Here is a 15,751-nt window from a genome sequence, read left to right on the forward strand (position 1 = left end):
ACAACTTAAATTAACTAAACAGGTGTTTCCACTTTGTAATGTGACTCAGGGTTTATTATGCAGGCTTGTGGTGACACATAAAGTATCCCTGACTATAGGCACTTATGAAACTTCAGGCTCCGAAATTTCAAAGTTCATCGCAACATAAGCACAATTTCATCCATGTGTTACTGAAAACTAGAAGCTGGGCCTGGCCTACTGCTGTGTAGTATCAAAGGTGCCTTCACTTGATGTTGCATAGTATTAATAACAATACAACTCCATAAGATATTGAAGCAGGAAAGAGCCATTTGGCCCATCAAAACTATTCTTCCATTTGATCTTGACTGATTTATTTTTCCCTTAACCCCAATCTCGTTCCCTCTCCCTGTACTCTTTGACACCCTTACTAATCAAGAAATTATCAACGTCTGCTTTAAATATACCCACCGACTTAACCGCCACAGTCATCTCTGGCAGTGAATTCCACAGATTCATCAACCTCTGGCTGAAGAAATTCCTCCTCATCTCTGTCTTAAAGAGATATTCTTCTATGCTGAAACTCTGGTCTGAGATTGTCCCACTATTGAAAACATCTCTCCATATCTACTATATCCAGGCCTTTCTATATGTTAGGGGTGGCCAACCTTTTACATTCCATGCATCAATTTTTTCACTCACAAGTTCAAATGTGCCACACAACTCTTGTACCCCCATTCATTTCTTGTAAAAATATGTTAATATAGAAATAATGCATTAAAAAATCTCATCTGAACTCGTGTGTGAAAAAATGGACACATGGAATGTAAAAGGTTAGCCACCCCTGCTTATGTGGTAGGTTTCAAAGAAATCCCCCATCATCCTTCAGTGTTTTCACTATGCATAGATTTGAACTTGTTGTGCCATTCTTAGTGTTCCATCCCCTTGGGCAATCATTGGCCAAAGACTCAGTAATCAGTAGCATGTTGTATTTTTTAAAGTTGGCTTTGAGCATATCCTTGGATCTTTCTCTCCACTCTTCTGGAAATCTCTTCCTATGAGAGAGTTTGGAATAGAGTGACTATTTCAGGAGCATGGATTTGAATATGTGAATGATGTGACTTGCCCTTTATAGCCAACTGGGTATAACTATGGCTTCAGCACTCGGACATGATTACTGATAGCTCATTTGTCAGAAAACCATTTCCTGCTGTTTCTGAATGCTTCTGATCATCAGAAAGATCTAGAAACATTAGAAAACACATGTAAATACATGTAAAAAACAGCATCAATAAAATAAATAAAATAACTTATAGAAATATGATGTATTAATTTTGGTAAAATAAAAATACATTTCCTCCCCTTGATGTTTGAGTAAAGATTAGCAATCCCCTGTAAATGAATGGGACTACACTAGATGTGCCAACAATGGCCAGAATACAGCTGGAGGTCAGAAATGATGAGTATCCTCAGCCCAGAACATTACAAATTAACCAATACTGTGCTCAATGTTGAAACCAGGAGTAGAGCAAGAGTTAGATGCACCTCAGATTATGACCTTCCCTGCTCCTATGCCCACTGCCAGAGTCTAGAAGGTGTCAATTTTGTAGTGGAGTTGGCTTGTGGATTTCCACAGAATCACCAGCAAACCAACAATGTGCATGTGATTCTATATCTTAGTTTTTTTTTCTCTAGCTTTCCTATCTTGTCTACTCACAATGCTAGAATTTGCTGGTTTGCTCTCCTCGCAGGAATCACCCCTCCCATTTATCTTTGCTCCTACTAACCTTACTTGTGGAGGGCACTATAGCTACCCTTTTTACTCCTGATGTGGCATTTTATTTTATTATTGTGTGTCACTGTCCATTAACCAGTCATTTCCAAGGATAACTGTTCTTTGAAATGGCCAAAATCTAACACGTTAGTGGGTCTAGAGCAGGGATTCCCAATCGGGGGTCCATGGACCACTTGCTTAATGATATCGTTCCATGGCATAAAAAAGATTGAGCTCCTGGTCTAGAATCTCACATCACCAAATTCTGTCTGAATGGGAGATTTCAACGTGAATGACATTGGTCAAAAAGATATTTTTTGACTACTTTCACTGTCACTATTTACTTTTACTCAGCTTTTACTCCATATACATCAAATTACCAGACTGGGAATTCTCCACTTGCATAAATACCAAGTCACGTCAGTGGACCAGATCTCTACATCAAGTCTAGTAGATTACCCACTCTATCACTATATATTGTGTCTGCTTTTTTCAAGAGAAGAAGCTTTTGTGTGAGTGCGTACGGAAATGTTGAACTGGTGATTGACGAGCACTTGTTCAATGATGATGTAGCCGCAAGACTATATTTCATGAAGACAAGATTCAATAGTATTGATAGACAGGTGGGCGAATGAGAAAGCCAGGTTAGGAACAATGTGCGTAAGAATACAATTAGCTGGTTTGAGGAATAGTTCAATGTAAGGATAGTAAACACAAGAAGGTAAGTTTTACCATGCATTTATCTTTCCTCGCATAATGAGTTCATTTGTTGTACTGGGTTTAGATATAAGGCTTGATACTTCTAGCCCTGTTTGTGGCAACCTGCACTCATAGCTCATTCTGTATCTGCCAAGGCTGCGCTGGCGGTCAGCGAGGAAGCTGCCTTTGCCGGCTTTTCCAGAGCATCGTAAACTAAAGGCAGTCTTTATTAACTTGCTCTCTATAATCCTGCTTTGCCTATGTTGCGATCCTTGAACCCAAAATCGATCAAGCATCACCATGGTCCAGATTCCCCAGCATGGAGCTGAGTGGCACTCGACCCGACAGTCGAGATGGCTGGAAATATATGAAGACTGAAAAAGCTGTTGAAGCGCCCAATCATACCGCCACCAGTTCACTCGACTACTCGATTTTGTTTCGATTCGTAGCATTATTTCAGTATCCCCGACGCCAATTTCTGACTACTTCGGTTAAAAATGAGAAATTATAACTCGGAAAACGAAAAGCAATCGATGGTGGATCGTGGAGCACGTAAATAAATTGAAATTTCTTCAATTTCGGTGTTTCGGTGTTTTTTTCGGATTTTACATAATAAATGCACTAACTTTGTAGTAATTCCAGTAAGCCGCGAATAGGTCCGTTCAGCTTTGTGCAACATAAGGTAGGGTTTAATTTGTCTATTTTTTTTTCTATTTTCTGCTGCTTTTCGTGTATATTTTGCGGGAACATACTTGCCGTTATCCCTCCTCACTGTGGTCGCCCCAGGGTGACGGCTGCAGTTTTTTAAAATCTCTCATTTCTGATTGCATTCCGTGATAAGACTTGACTGGCGTCAGAGTTGGGTGACGCAGGGTCAGGTGGTTTATGGCTTGTCGCGGGGCTGCTTTATAAACAGGGAGCTGTCCTGGTGCTGGAAATTTCAACCCAACTTGCTCCAGACACACTCTATTGCGAAAGATGTTCTCGCTCGAACCGGCTTCATATTAAATCGCAGGCAAGTTTTACATCGTATTTAAGGAATCAAATGTACTGATGAAGGATATATAATCCGGTTACAGCCTGCTCATCCTTTATAAACGCTTGGCTCGTTAATAACAACCTGTTGCGCTCCTCAAATTTTATTGGATGCCGGATTCACGGGTAAAATATGTAACGTTTCTGTATTCACAAACTAAATTGAACTATTTTTGCTTTATTTTAAGCATTTTCCTGAAGAACTCCAGTTAACTAACAGACGGCGGGGACCGACACCTCTGAATCGAAGTTGATTAAGTAAGGTTTTACGGTGAACAGAGTGAAGTGCAAGGAAAACTAGATTAGAATTGACATGCTTTAACATAATAATCTAATTTCAGTAATTGCCTTGACATCATTATGATTGTTCTGCATTAAAAATCCTCTCTGGTTTCCAGTGGTATCACATAAATAAATTGCATGTTACCGTGGCAACACATACTGCAGCATTTCCAGACCAGGCGGACCCGAAAGCTCTGGGATTGGCGTTTACATAAATAGAATTAGCACAAAGCAGATAGCAAATGTCGTGCAAAAACTTTAATAGAGTGTATCCATTTTCTCAAATGCATTCAGGACAGCGCGATTAATGGGGTTATTGGCAAACTGAGGAAAAACTCGTGAAATTGCGACTAAAAATAATTGCAATGGGGCTTCGGTCATTTCTTCTTCATAAAACATTTACAAATGAGATGGAGAGGATAATGCACTGGCAAATCCTGGGATACTTAATGAATGATATCATAAATATCGAGAGTGAAGGAGTTAGTTGCGCTGATATCTTTATCTATACCTTTGTGCTTGATCTCCCAAATTAAAATGTAAAATTTAGTTGTAATTGTTTTTTTTTTGTTTATTTCTTCCAGCTGTGAACAACCGTAAAGATGGCGATGATTAAGACCTTTACATGCGAAATCATGTTAACCCTCGCCATTCTGTTTTACTCCGATACTTTTCACGCGGCGTCGTTAGGACCATACAGATATGAACCGAGCGCGTATAAAGAAAACGCATACAACTATCCTGATCCCAATATGATTAAAGCCCTGGAATTCATCGAGAATTTACGGCAAAATAACGAAGGCGTGCCGGTGCCAGACAATGAAGTGAATGGAGCATTCCGTCAATTTCAAGAACCACTCTTTAAAAAGTTGGAGGGAAACGATCAAGAGGATCAACAGCTGGACAACACCAGGGAATCCTCGGACGAAGGCAGGGCTGAGTGGGCCAGGCTTTTACTGCAAGCTATGATGCAAGCAGAAGGCGAATCCAGGGCGAGCGGCAAGCCGTACAGAGCAGGAGCTCGGTATCATAACCAGGAGGAGGATGCAATGGAGGATGGAGGTAACCAACAAGGCGACGATGATGAATTATTTGCACGTGATATAAATGACAGACTGTCAAGGAAACACCATATTGCCTTTCCGGAGGGCGGCTACAATGTCAATCCCTATAAACGCACCAATGAAATAGTAGAAGAGCAGTACACACCACAAAGCCTTGCGACCCTGGAGTCCGCCTTCCGCGAACTGGGCAAATACACAGCCCCGCACAAGGAACGGGAAAGATTAGAGGAAGAGCATTTTCGTAAGGAAGAGGAGGATGATATTTCCCGGGCCAGTGATTTTGCTTATGAAGACGTGGCGGACGGAGAAGACTGGAATTCAATAGAAATGAAGAACAGGCACCGCCATAAAGAGACACAGTTTCAGGATGAGGAAACGGATACCAACGCAGAGCCGGAGGGAGCAGCTTATAATATTAAGAAGTCTTTGCCCACTGAGGATGAGGTCGACTTGGATCATCCCGATTCCCGAGAGAAAGTGACAAGGGAGAAAGATGGTGGAGGCGAGAAGGCAGACGCCGCGATGGACTTGATGCTACAGTATTATAAACAGCTGCAGGACAGAATGTACGAAAGGCAGCCCGAAATGACCGTTAGGAATGCAGGCGAAGACAAGAACGTAGGAAGTGAAAAGGTGATTAAGGCATCGGAAGATGAAATTGAGCCAGGTCTCCTGAACCAGTTTGTTGAACTGTCCGGCAGACTTCAAATACCACCGGATGACATTCTCAAAATGCTAAAGGACGCGGAAGAAAAGAAACAAGCGCCCAGACCCTCCCTGGCGGAGATCGACCCTGAGTTCCCGGACAGCCTTCGCGAGAGCTCGGAAATGGACGCGCGTCGGGAAAGCAAAAGATTCAGAGAAGGTTACAACAGCTTCGCTCAAAACAACGAGGATGAAGATCTCACCGCAGAGGACATCCTGAACATCCTGGGGACGGGTGATAGGATGTACGAGAAGCCTGAGTATTTCCGTAAAGCAGATCAGCTGACAAACCGTCCGTCCGCACTCTATGTCCCATTCCCGAATTATCAAGGGTATCGCATTCCGGATTCGTTGCGGAACGGCAAAGGCTTGGACCAAGAAACGGACGACCGAGCCGTCGACATCGACGACGACGAACTCGCCAGGTACCTGGAGAGGCTGCTGGTCAAGTACCCCGATCTGCTGAATGCAGCTGGCAGCCCGCGGGTTAGAATGCCTTCATCGGCTGATGAACAAGCGGAGGCAGACATCTATCAAAATCCCGTCAAAGAGTTGCTGCGCGGTATCAGCCCCCAGGAAGCTGGCGAGGTTATGTCGGTCATAAACGGCCTTCCGAGTTTTACGGAGAACGGTCACCACGCCCCTCGAAGGCAACAGAAAGCTGAAGATGCTGCGGCTGTGATTCTCAAGTTAAAGGAACTATTAAATCAACAGAATAGCGACTTGGATCGTGCCGTGAAGGAACCAAACAGAGAAATCCTGGGTCATGAGCTGTATTAACGAAGAGAATAATTTGTAAACAGAAAAATGTCAGATTGTGATAAGATTAAATACATACGCAGTTAAGATTTCTATCGTAAAGATCCATGGACAATGACATAACCAACTTCTTGTGGAGAATAGGTCGTTGTCACGGGCTTCACGGTAATTTTTTTTTGGTTGTTAAAATTACTTATTACTTTTCATGATGAGGCAGTTTTAGAAGTCATGTTGACATACTTGTTCTTGGCTGAAACTATCCCCATCATGCATGGTTAAGCCTTGGTAGCAACACGTCCGTGATTGATTTTATTTAATAAAAGTATTTTATTTCCAATTAATCAAAATGAACTCGTTATTGTCTATGATTTCTGTGAAAAGCTGAGAAGAAAATAAAGTGGCATTAAGAAAATAAAGCAGCTTTAATTCTTGTACATTTTGCACGTACTGCTCTGTATTGGTGTATAATTTAAATTACCAAACCTGCCGCTGGCTTTCGCCCCACTCCTTCGTTGCTCTAAAGCAAAACTGAGACTCGCTTTCCTACGTGCATGACATTTTATGTTATAAAATCTAGAAACACACATCGGTTAGAATGTAACGTATGAATTACGTTGTCTCATATGCCACAGGTCAGCGTTTAAAGCAGCCTTTTCTATGGAAGAATTATTTTTGAACACAGTTTTCATAACACACGAAGTTTATAGCAAAAGAGCATTTGTTTTGAACTCAGTGACAGATCATTAGTTAGTCAAAGGCATCAGTAATAGGGGGCAAAGGATTCAGTGGTAGGTTACAGAGCAGCCAGGATTTCGCTATGTCGTGGAACAGACTTTGGGAGCTAAATGTTTTATTAATTTGTCCAATATTTATTCGAATTATAAAACACATTCCAAACGATATAATGACACGAATATGCCAGTGAGTGGGGTAGGGGATATACAGCGAACTAAGGGTGCGCCAGATTCTTCAGACCCCTCGCCCACTAGGCTGGACCTAAAGGCTGACGACAAGAAGGAATTCAGTTCTGAGTGCTGTCGGTGGCTTTTCACAGACCGCCATGTTGCCGAAGGTGGTGAATTCCATAAACGTAAAAGTGGAACCAACTGGGTGGAGACTACCCAGGACAGCCTTGATCGATGCAAAGGAAATCAGGTCTGATGTGATCGTGAATCTGGAGCTCTGCAAGTTACATAGTTTGCTCCTTTATTTTCCCTTAAATTCTGGAACGGTAAGCCACCAAACAGCCTCAAGAGAGATGTATCGGGGTCAAGACAGAAATGGAGAAAGGAAATGGGGTGGCGGCGGCATGGTAGCGTAGCGGTGAGCATAATCCTATTATAGAAGAAGGGTTCGATTCCCGCCGCTAACTGTGAGGAGGCTGTGAACGGGTGATTTTTCTCACATTCCAAAGACATGCGGTTGGTAGGTTAATCGGCCATAAGGGTGGAATTGGGTGATGCCAGCTTATTGGGACGGAATGTCCTGTTACCATGCTATATCTCTAAATATAACTAATAAATGAAATAAATAAGACCTCGAGGAAAACGAAGGAGCAGGTGAGAGTGAGTCTAGAGTGGGTCCGGGGGACTGCAACATCGGGTGATTGAAATGTTCTAAGCCGAATGCCAAGATGTAACCAGAGAGCGAGAAATAAGACAAGTTACAGAGGAGCATTCAGTTCAATCTTCCTTCACCTTAAGTTAGAACGAGAAAGTAGATTTAAACAAAGCTAGATTTATCAAGTAGTGCACAGTGCGGTTGTGTGAAACCCTTCCTTTCCTGTTTGGGGTGCCAATTGACCTAAATGGGTAAACGTTAGAATGTTGTGTCCAGTCGCCGTTTTGGAAGGAGTGCACAAATTTTGCTGTAAACAAAGGTATGTTTAATGAACAAGCCGCAGCAGCTGTCTTCAATTGCTTATTTGATTTAGCACTGCAAAACCGAACCCAAACTATACCGTTGCTACATTGTGGGCTGAGTGCGGGTCAGTGGGACTAGCTGAGAGTAAGCGTTCGGCACGGACTAGAAGGGCCGAGATGGCCTGTTTCCGTGCTGTAATTGTAACCTCATGCAGCTGAACACGTCTGCGACCACAGGAAAGACCTCCTTCCAGCAAAAATGCAGGAGGAACTTGAAGTCAGGCAACATTTATAGAGGGGAATAAACAGCCGATGTTCGTGCCAAAACATTGACTGTTTATTCCCCTCTATAGATGTTGTCTGGCTTGCTGAGATCCTCTAGCTTGTGTGTTGCTAAAGATTTCAAGCAACTGCGGAATCACTTTTGTGGATGGAACTCCTCCAATGATATTCAAAAGGAAAATCATTTAATTACAGGTTAGTTGGTGATTGATTTCATTGGGGTAGACAGGGTTGCTTCCAGACTTATATAATATTCAGTGGGTTGTGTACCAGAAACTGGGGAGTTTTTGCTGAGTTGAAGTCTTTAGCATTGCCAGGTCGCCATAGACATGTCTGATTTAACAGCATTCCTCTTTGAGGGCAAGTGCTAAGGGAAATGAGCAAAGGGCAAAGAAAGTAGACCAATCTGCTATAACATGAAAGACCAGGAGGGAAGGGAACCAAATTGCATCTTCCAGCTAGACCACCGTCACTGACCTATGACACTTGCTCAAGCCACATTATAACTACAACCTCTGCCAATGGCTAGTAGTTTAATGGAGACACAAGTGAATGCAGATTTTTGAACTTGGAGCAACACACAATCTGGATGCTGGAGGAATTCAGCAAATCAAACAACATGGTGGGAGGAAAGAGACTGCTGACATTTTGGGTTGGACCCCAGCACCAGGACTGAGGGCAGAGAGTTGAGATGGCCAGCACAGAGAGGAATGGCAAGAAAGGATTCTGAAATGATGGGTGACAGAGGAGGGATGCAAGATAACAGGTGGATAGCGCCAGGTGGGGGAGCTCGGGGTGGGGGGCGGGTGCAGTTGGGAGATTGCAACAGGTGAATGATAAAATGAGGAATTCAAAGAGGAGAAAGGAAATTAAACAGATGGAGCAATGGGGCAGGGAAAGGGGAGTATGAAGATGTGAGGCAGTCACTGGCCAAACCCAAATTAACTTGATTCAGCAAACTATGTCAACTGCTAAAAAATATGAAAGAATTACCAGTTCGACCTTAGTGCATTACTGTGTCTGTTTTCATGCTCCCTCATTGGCTGTGGATGGTGAGTGGAAGGCTGTTGACTTCCTGGAGAAAGCCTTTCAGGGCAGCTTCTGGCAGCTCAGGGGTAGGTGCCAAGCCATGAGCAACGATGCCTTGATGGAGTGGCAACATTCTGAGGCAAGATCATGAATGCTGCCACCCTGAAACACATCTTACAACACAAACCACCGTTATGATGCAAACCCGCACATTTCACTATAAATTTGAATGTTAAATAAAGCTAATCGTAATCTAAAAGATTATTTTAGTTCACTTAAACAGAGCTCAGATAAAACATGGTTTAAAAAAAGATTGATAGTATACCATTCAGCAGGATTAAGACAATTTTATTTCCATTTCTGTATCTAAGTTTTCAGTTGCAGTTCTGTTGTTCACAACAGATTTGTTAAATTCTTCAAATTTTAAAATATGGCTTCAAGTACATTTTCTAGTTCATGATTGAACTACCTAAGCTTCTTAACAAAAACACCTGAGAAATTAGTGGAAGGATGCACATAACTGCTTACTTGTTGAAATAATATTTTGCTGAAGTAGTATTTGTCAGGTTAATCTTAAAAATGTTAAAAAAATACATTAACGTTAAATATATCTATAATTAATATGGAGCTGCACAACAGCATAATAAAAGAGCACATACAGAATCCAATTTTACTGAAAAACCATAGGGCACAAATAAGCACATGACAATCTTCCAGATTACTAAATTACCAAACAATAAATAAAACAGTGGAATTTATCACATGTACCAGGTATGTACACAAGTTTGTGAAAGAGATAACCTTGTTTTGTACTACCAACAGATTTTGGATTGTATTGGTGAACATCAGCCTCACATTTAAATTCCATAGGCAAAGAGCCAAAATGCTTACAATATTTAAAAAAAAATCCCCTATTGAGTAGTAGGTACAATTCAGATATCTGTCAAGGATTTTACACTGGTTTTCCAACAGTAGTCTCCAATGAATCTCCAATGAGTTTAGAAGGGATTAGCATCTCAGACAGTTCTGGTTATATTTAATTACAAATTTGCTAAGAAAAAAGCTTTTTGACAGTGTTGTAGTTTTTTTGTTAGTTTGCAACAGATGGATCCATAGTTTGAAGGGGCATCTCTGACTTAGGCAGTTTTTATATCTGTGTTTTATGGAGGTATCATTTTGTGTTAATGCTGGAGTGGGGTTTGACCAGATTTGTTGACAGGAGTGCTACATTGAAACCTTTCCCATATATGATCTAGAATGTATAATGTGTAGTAGGTCACTACAAATATATTTATGTCTCACTCAAATTTGGGTACTTTCATCAGCTCAAATAACCTGCATCTTTTAAAATCGGTTATTTTGAAGTACAGTTAGCTGGTTTCAGGCAAGCTATAACATATTAAAACAACAGGTCTCTCATTTTGCAGGATAGTCTCACAGGATAAAAATTGACTTGGAGGTAATAATTTTCAACAAGCCATTAGATTAAAATATTATACCAAAATTTGTTAAATTACAGGGTTGATCATTTTTATTTTAATTATAATTAAAAATAATTTGGTAGCATCCATCTATACTAGTTGAAGATTTGTAGGAATGAATTTTGTTTTAAATGCAATGAAGCAACATACCTCCTGCTCATTAATAATGGAAAACTTGAAACAAGAAGCACACAAATAACAATGAATTTTTAAAAAAAGAAATATGCCTGAACATTGCATAGTGCCAACTTGCTAACTTCTTTTTTGTTGACATTGTACATTTTTTCCATAAAGTGAAGCAATAGCAAAATATATTCTTCTAAATTTTAGACCATTGTAAATGCACAATAATCCATGTATACATTTCATAAATTAGGAGTCCATCTTTCAGGCCTTCTAAATTCCAAGTCAAAATGTTGGTTTTGCCAAATATTCTTCCATAGTCTGTAACAAACATACTACAGTATTAGTTCACACAACTCAATGCTGATGTTTCTCATGAAAATTGTAATCTCAAACTCATGGGTAACACCGCACTCCAAGATCTTGCTTTATTCATCTGAAAGTGATACAACATGACTTACAAATTAAAGTCTGGAATTTAATCAATTATCCTTAAATCAAGTGATTCTGCAGCAAAGTGTATAATTAAAATCAGTACATTTAGCTAAGCAAAGCTCAATAATGTTTCACAATTAAATACTTTCAATAAAAATAACAACTTTTTTTTACAGTTGATTAGGATTTTTTCTTAGGAACATACACTTGGAATCATCAGCATCTTTAGTGCCTAGAAACTTTACTTATTTTGATGGTCTGACACCCTTACTATTGACAATCATAGGTACAAATATTGGTCATGATCACTGTTCCTAACCCACACAGAAACTATGTGGCACTCAGTGACTGACTCTGTCCTGGCACCAGGACTATAACAAAGCAAATAACACTGAAATCCTTAGTTACATATCTAACTACTAATTAGTTAACCCACCATCTCTTTTGCATTCTTCCTCTACCATTGTACAGTTGAGACACCCACTGTGTCCATGCTACCCAGAGGACCAGAGAAGCCTGCTTCTTGGATGCCCGGCTGTGTGAACAGTTGCTGTTCAAGATTGAAAAGTCAAAGCACAAGTTCCCCTAGCTGATGGAATTCTTGCAAATGTAGGTATCTACATTATGTGAAGCATGATATAGACTGTGGATAATTGGGACTGTAGTGTCTGGCCATAAATAATATTATTTGTGCTGCTACTTAGACTCGGAAACAACACTTCTTGGACTTGATCTGCATTTAAAAATTTAGATTCTCACCAGTTGCTCAGTTTCCACCAATGTCACTTCAATTATTTTATCTTGTACCTTTCTTTATGATGCTAGTTCCTTTAGTGCCAAGCTCTTAATATTTACATGTCTAATATTTAATTAAATATACGGCAAGCTGAATTGATATATTTTTTTTTAAATCACATTATATGTTTACTTTTATCTTAACCCACTTTCATCCTCACTGACAATCAACACCTGAGGACAAAAATGCATGCTTAGCCCAGTGCTCTATTCTCTCCATGCTCTCATTTGTGTGGCTAGGCACAATCCAAACACCATCTACGTATAAATTTGCCAATGACACAACTATTTCAGGTGGCAATAAGGTGGTGTACAGGAGTGAGATAGATCAGCTGGTTAAGTGGTGTCACAACAACAGCTGTACACTCAAATGTCAGAAAGGCCAAGGAATTGATTGTGGACTTCAGGAAGGGCAAGTCAAGGGAACACTCCCCGGTCCTCATCAAGGGATCAGAAGAGGAAAGGGTGAGCAGTTTCACATTCCTGGGTGACAGCATCACTGAGGATCTACCCTGAGCCCAACATATTGACACAACTACAAAGGTGGCATAGAAACAACTATATTTCATTACGAGTTTGAGGAGAACTTGTACGTCACAGAAGACACTTGTAAATTTCTACAGATGTACGAATCTAACTGGTTACATCACCATCTGGAATGGAGGGGCCACTGCACAGGATCTGTAAAAGCTGCAGAAAGTTGCATGCTCAGCCAGCTCCATCATGGGCACTAGCCTCCCCAGCATCCAGGACACCATTAAAGGGTAATGCCTCAAAAAAAAAGGCAGCATCCATCTTTAAAGACCCCATCACCCAGGACATGTCGCCTTTTCATTGCTACCATCAAGGAGGAGATACAGGAGCCTAAAGACAGACACTCAACATTTCAGGAACAGCTTCTTCCCCTCTACCATCAGATTTGTGAATGGATAATAAACCTATAAATGCTATTCCAGTATTTTCCCCCCTCTCATTTTGCACTACTTATTTGATAGATTTTTTAAATATTTTCTTATTGTAATTTATAGTTGTTGTGCAAAACAACACATTTCACGATATGTCCCAGTGATATTAAACCAGATTCTGATTCTTTAAATATCAAAGACTCAGCAACTTTACCCAGCAATTAGATCAATTAACTGCAATTATAATATCCTAAATCCCTTGTCTGTATTTGGAGATGAGAATGCCAGGACTGTATACAGCCGAGAATAATATGATTGACATTCTGGCTCAGGGTTGAGGATGGGTCATATCGGCGATCAGCACAGTATTCTGGATGGCCAACTAAAAGCTTCTGGGTTAGAATTTTGGGTCTGATAGACTGCAGGTTCTACAGAGTCAGAAAATTGGATCCTGAGAATGATTAACATGGTGATTACTGTAGTGCCTTTAATATTTAAGTAATATTTGAGTAATATTATAAACACAGTTTGATTAATTATTCTTTGTTTTCATAATTTACTATGGGTTATATGTACAAGTTTGTGAATGATATTTTCTTTAGGCCACAACATCAAATGTGAGTGCCTCATGAACAAAAAGGAAAGGTAAATCTAAGTAGAATATTATCCATATTCCTGTGTTTTTCTTTTGATTAGTTTCTGGAGTTACAAAATATAACAGTGGTGAAGAGAAAGTCTTAAAACAAACCCAAGACTACTGCCTACCTGTTGAAGCACAGCACACATTTTGTCAGAAGGGGAAAGAGAGATATTAGAGTTTTTTTTAAAGTGCAGCATGTTTTTCTTTGGAAGGGGAGAAAGACATACGAGTTTTTAAAAAGGCAGAAAATGGACAAAATTAACAAGCAACAAGTTTGGCCATAGATTCCCAAGCAGGGAGTACCAGGTGATTATACTAAATTTAAAAAAAAGTAGAAATGACTGGCTATATCAAAAATATGGACATGTTGGATTGCACAACAGATAACTGGATGACATATACTGAATGAATTGAGCAGTACTTTGATGCAAATGAAATAGCCAATGGAAAATGAGTGCCAGTGTTTCTGAGTGCAATGGGTGGAAAAAGCAAACAGCTTGCTTAGAAGTTTAACTGCTCCAACTAAACCAGCTGAAATGAGTGTCGCTGATATTGTAAACGTAATTCAGAGCTGAAACCACTGTTGAATGCAAAACACTTTAGGTTTCATTAGCAGAATCAAAAGGAAGGGGAGTCCATTTCAGCCCACATGGCTGAATTGAAGAAATTGTCTGAACCTTGTCAGTTCAGTGATGGATTTAATGATGCACTGACCGATCATTTAGTTAGTGAAATCTGACAAAAATAATTCAAAAAAATGGCACCCGACTAAAGCACACCACTCATTTAAAGTAGCAGTTGAAAGAACTGTATCGATGGAAACAGCAGCCAGAGATGCAACTGAGTTGCAGTCAGGAGTGAATGTGTGCATGAACAAATTTGCAATGTTTAATCCAAAACCTGCCTGATTGAGTTACCATTGTGGCAGGGGCTCAATACAGGTTTAAAGGCAAAACTTGCAGAAAATGCAGCAAAGTAGGATGCATACAAAGAGTGTGTTAGCCAGAGAAAAATAAATGAACTGCACAGGGAAGAGAAAAAGATGAAGTCAAGTTGCAATTTCAAAAAGAGAAATAATCTGCATACTGTTGATGAAAAAAGCTGATAATGATGAGTATGACACTGGACTGACTAGATATGAGAATTACAATGTGAGAACTAACAGGAAACAAGCAATATGGCTTATGACAAAAGTAAACAGCAAATTAATTAAAATGGAATGGAACACCAGTCCAGTTGTTTCAGTCGTTGCACAAAATGAGTTTGGATGACATTTCAAAGATACTGAAACTGAAGCTTACAGATATACAAACTAACAACTTACATCAGAGAAAAGATAACTCCTGTGGGAATGACATTCATAACAGTGAAATACAACAACCAACAAGCCACATTGGGCTTGTATGTGGTGAAAACAGGAGGGCCAGCTTTGTATTGGCTGAGGCAAATATAACTTGATTGAAGATCCATCCACCATTTCCATGCCACATCCCCTGGAAAGGTGTCAACTGAAAGCCAAACAAGAAAGGTACTGGATGATGCCACAGCAGTGTTCAAGGATGACATTGGAAATCTCAAACATAAGGGTAAGATAGTGTTAATGAAAATGCCACACCCAAGTTATACAAAGCCTGTCTAGATCCATATACAATCCCTAATAAAGCAGCCAGCGAGCTAGGTCGCATGGAAGCTGAAGGAATTCTTTCCAAGGTTGAGTGGAGCCAATGTGTAATGCCAATGGTCCCAGTTGCCAAGAAGGATAGATCCATCAATGCCCTCTGCCCTGGATAGAGGACATTTTTGCAACCCTTTCTAGAGGTAAACTGGGCAGCCGAGGCCTAACTATAGATGGAGATGGAAGAGGAGTCTCAAGTGTTTCTCACTACTAACACCCAAAAGGTGCATTATTGCTAAGATAGGCTT

At 40.3% G+C, this 15,751-nt stretch overlaps 2 protein-coding genes across 3 annotated transcripts in view; one reads left to right on the plus strand and one right to left on the minus strand.

Annotated features, from left to right (window-relative positions):
- Positions 1-2,688: 2,688 nt before the first annotated feature.
- Positions 2,689-6,692, plus strand: LOC140725467 (secretogranin-2-like). 2 transcript variants are annotated; one of them, XM_073040959.1, is made up of 3 exons: positions 2,689-2,983; positions 3,655-3,724; positions 4,333-6,692. In XM_073040959.1, exon 3 carries the CDS (start codon positions 4,351-4,353, stop codon positions 6,295-6,297), a length of 1,947 nt encoding a protein of 648 aa, XP_072897060.1. In that variant the 5' UTR covers positions 2,689-2,983; positions 3,655-3,724; positions 4,333-4,350; the 3' UTR covers positions 6,298-6,692. The 2 variants fall into 2 exon arrangements, with proteins under 2 accessions (XP_072897060.1, XP_072897059.1); XM_073040958.1 differs by lacking the exon at positions 2,689-2,983 and adding an exon at positions 3,302-3,446.
- Positions 6,693-9,776: 3,084 nt separating this feature from the next.
- LOC140725468 (AP-1 complex subunit sigma-3-like) overlaps positions 9,777-15,751 on the minus strand; it is a 53,566-nt gene continuing 47,591 nt past the window's right edge. The window contains exon 5 of the mRNA XM_073040960.1: positions 9,777-11,374. Within this exon, the coding sequence (XP_072897061.1) occupies positions 11,339-11,374 (36 nt within the window). The 3' untranslated portion in view covers positions 9,777-11,338. The remainder of the gene's footprint in view (positions 11,375-15,751) is intronic.

Source organism: Hemitrygon akajei, chromosome 3 (assembly GCF_048418815.1).
Source record: "Hemitrygon akajei chromosome 3, sHemAka1.3, whole genome shotgun sequence".
NCBI classification, from domain to species: domain Eukaryota; kingdom Metazoa; phylum Chordata; class Chondrichthyes; order Myliobatiformes; family Dasyatidae; genus Hemitrygon; species Hemitrygon akajei.

Bases quoted from the DNA above. Each gene is read 5' to 3' on its own strand.
- LOC140725467 (XM_073040959.1), top strand. From the start codon at position 4,351: ATGGCGATGATTAAGACCTTTACATGCGAAATCATGTTAACCCTCGCC.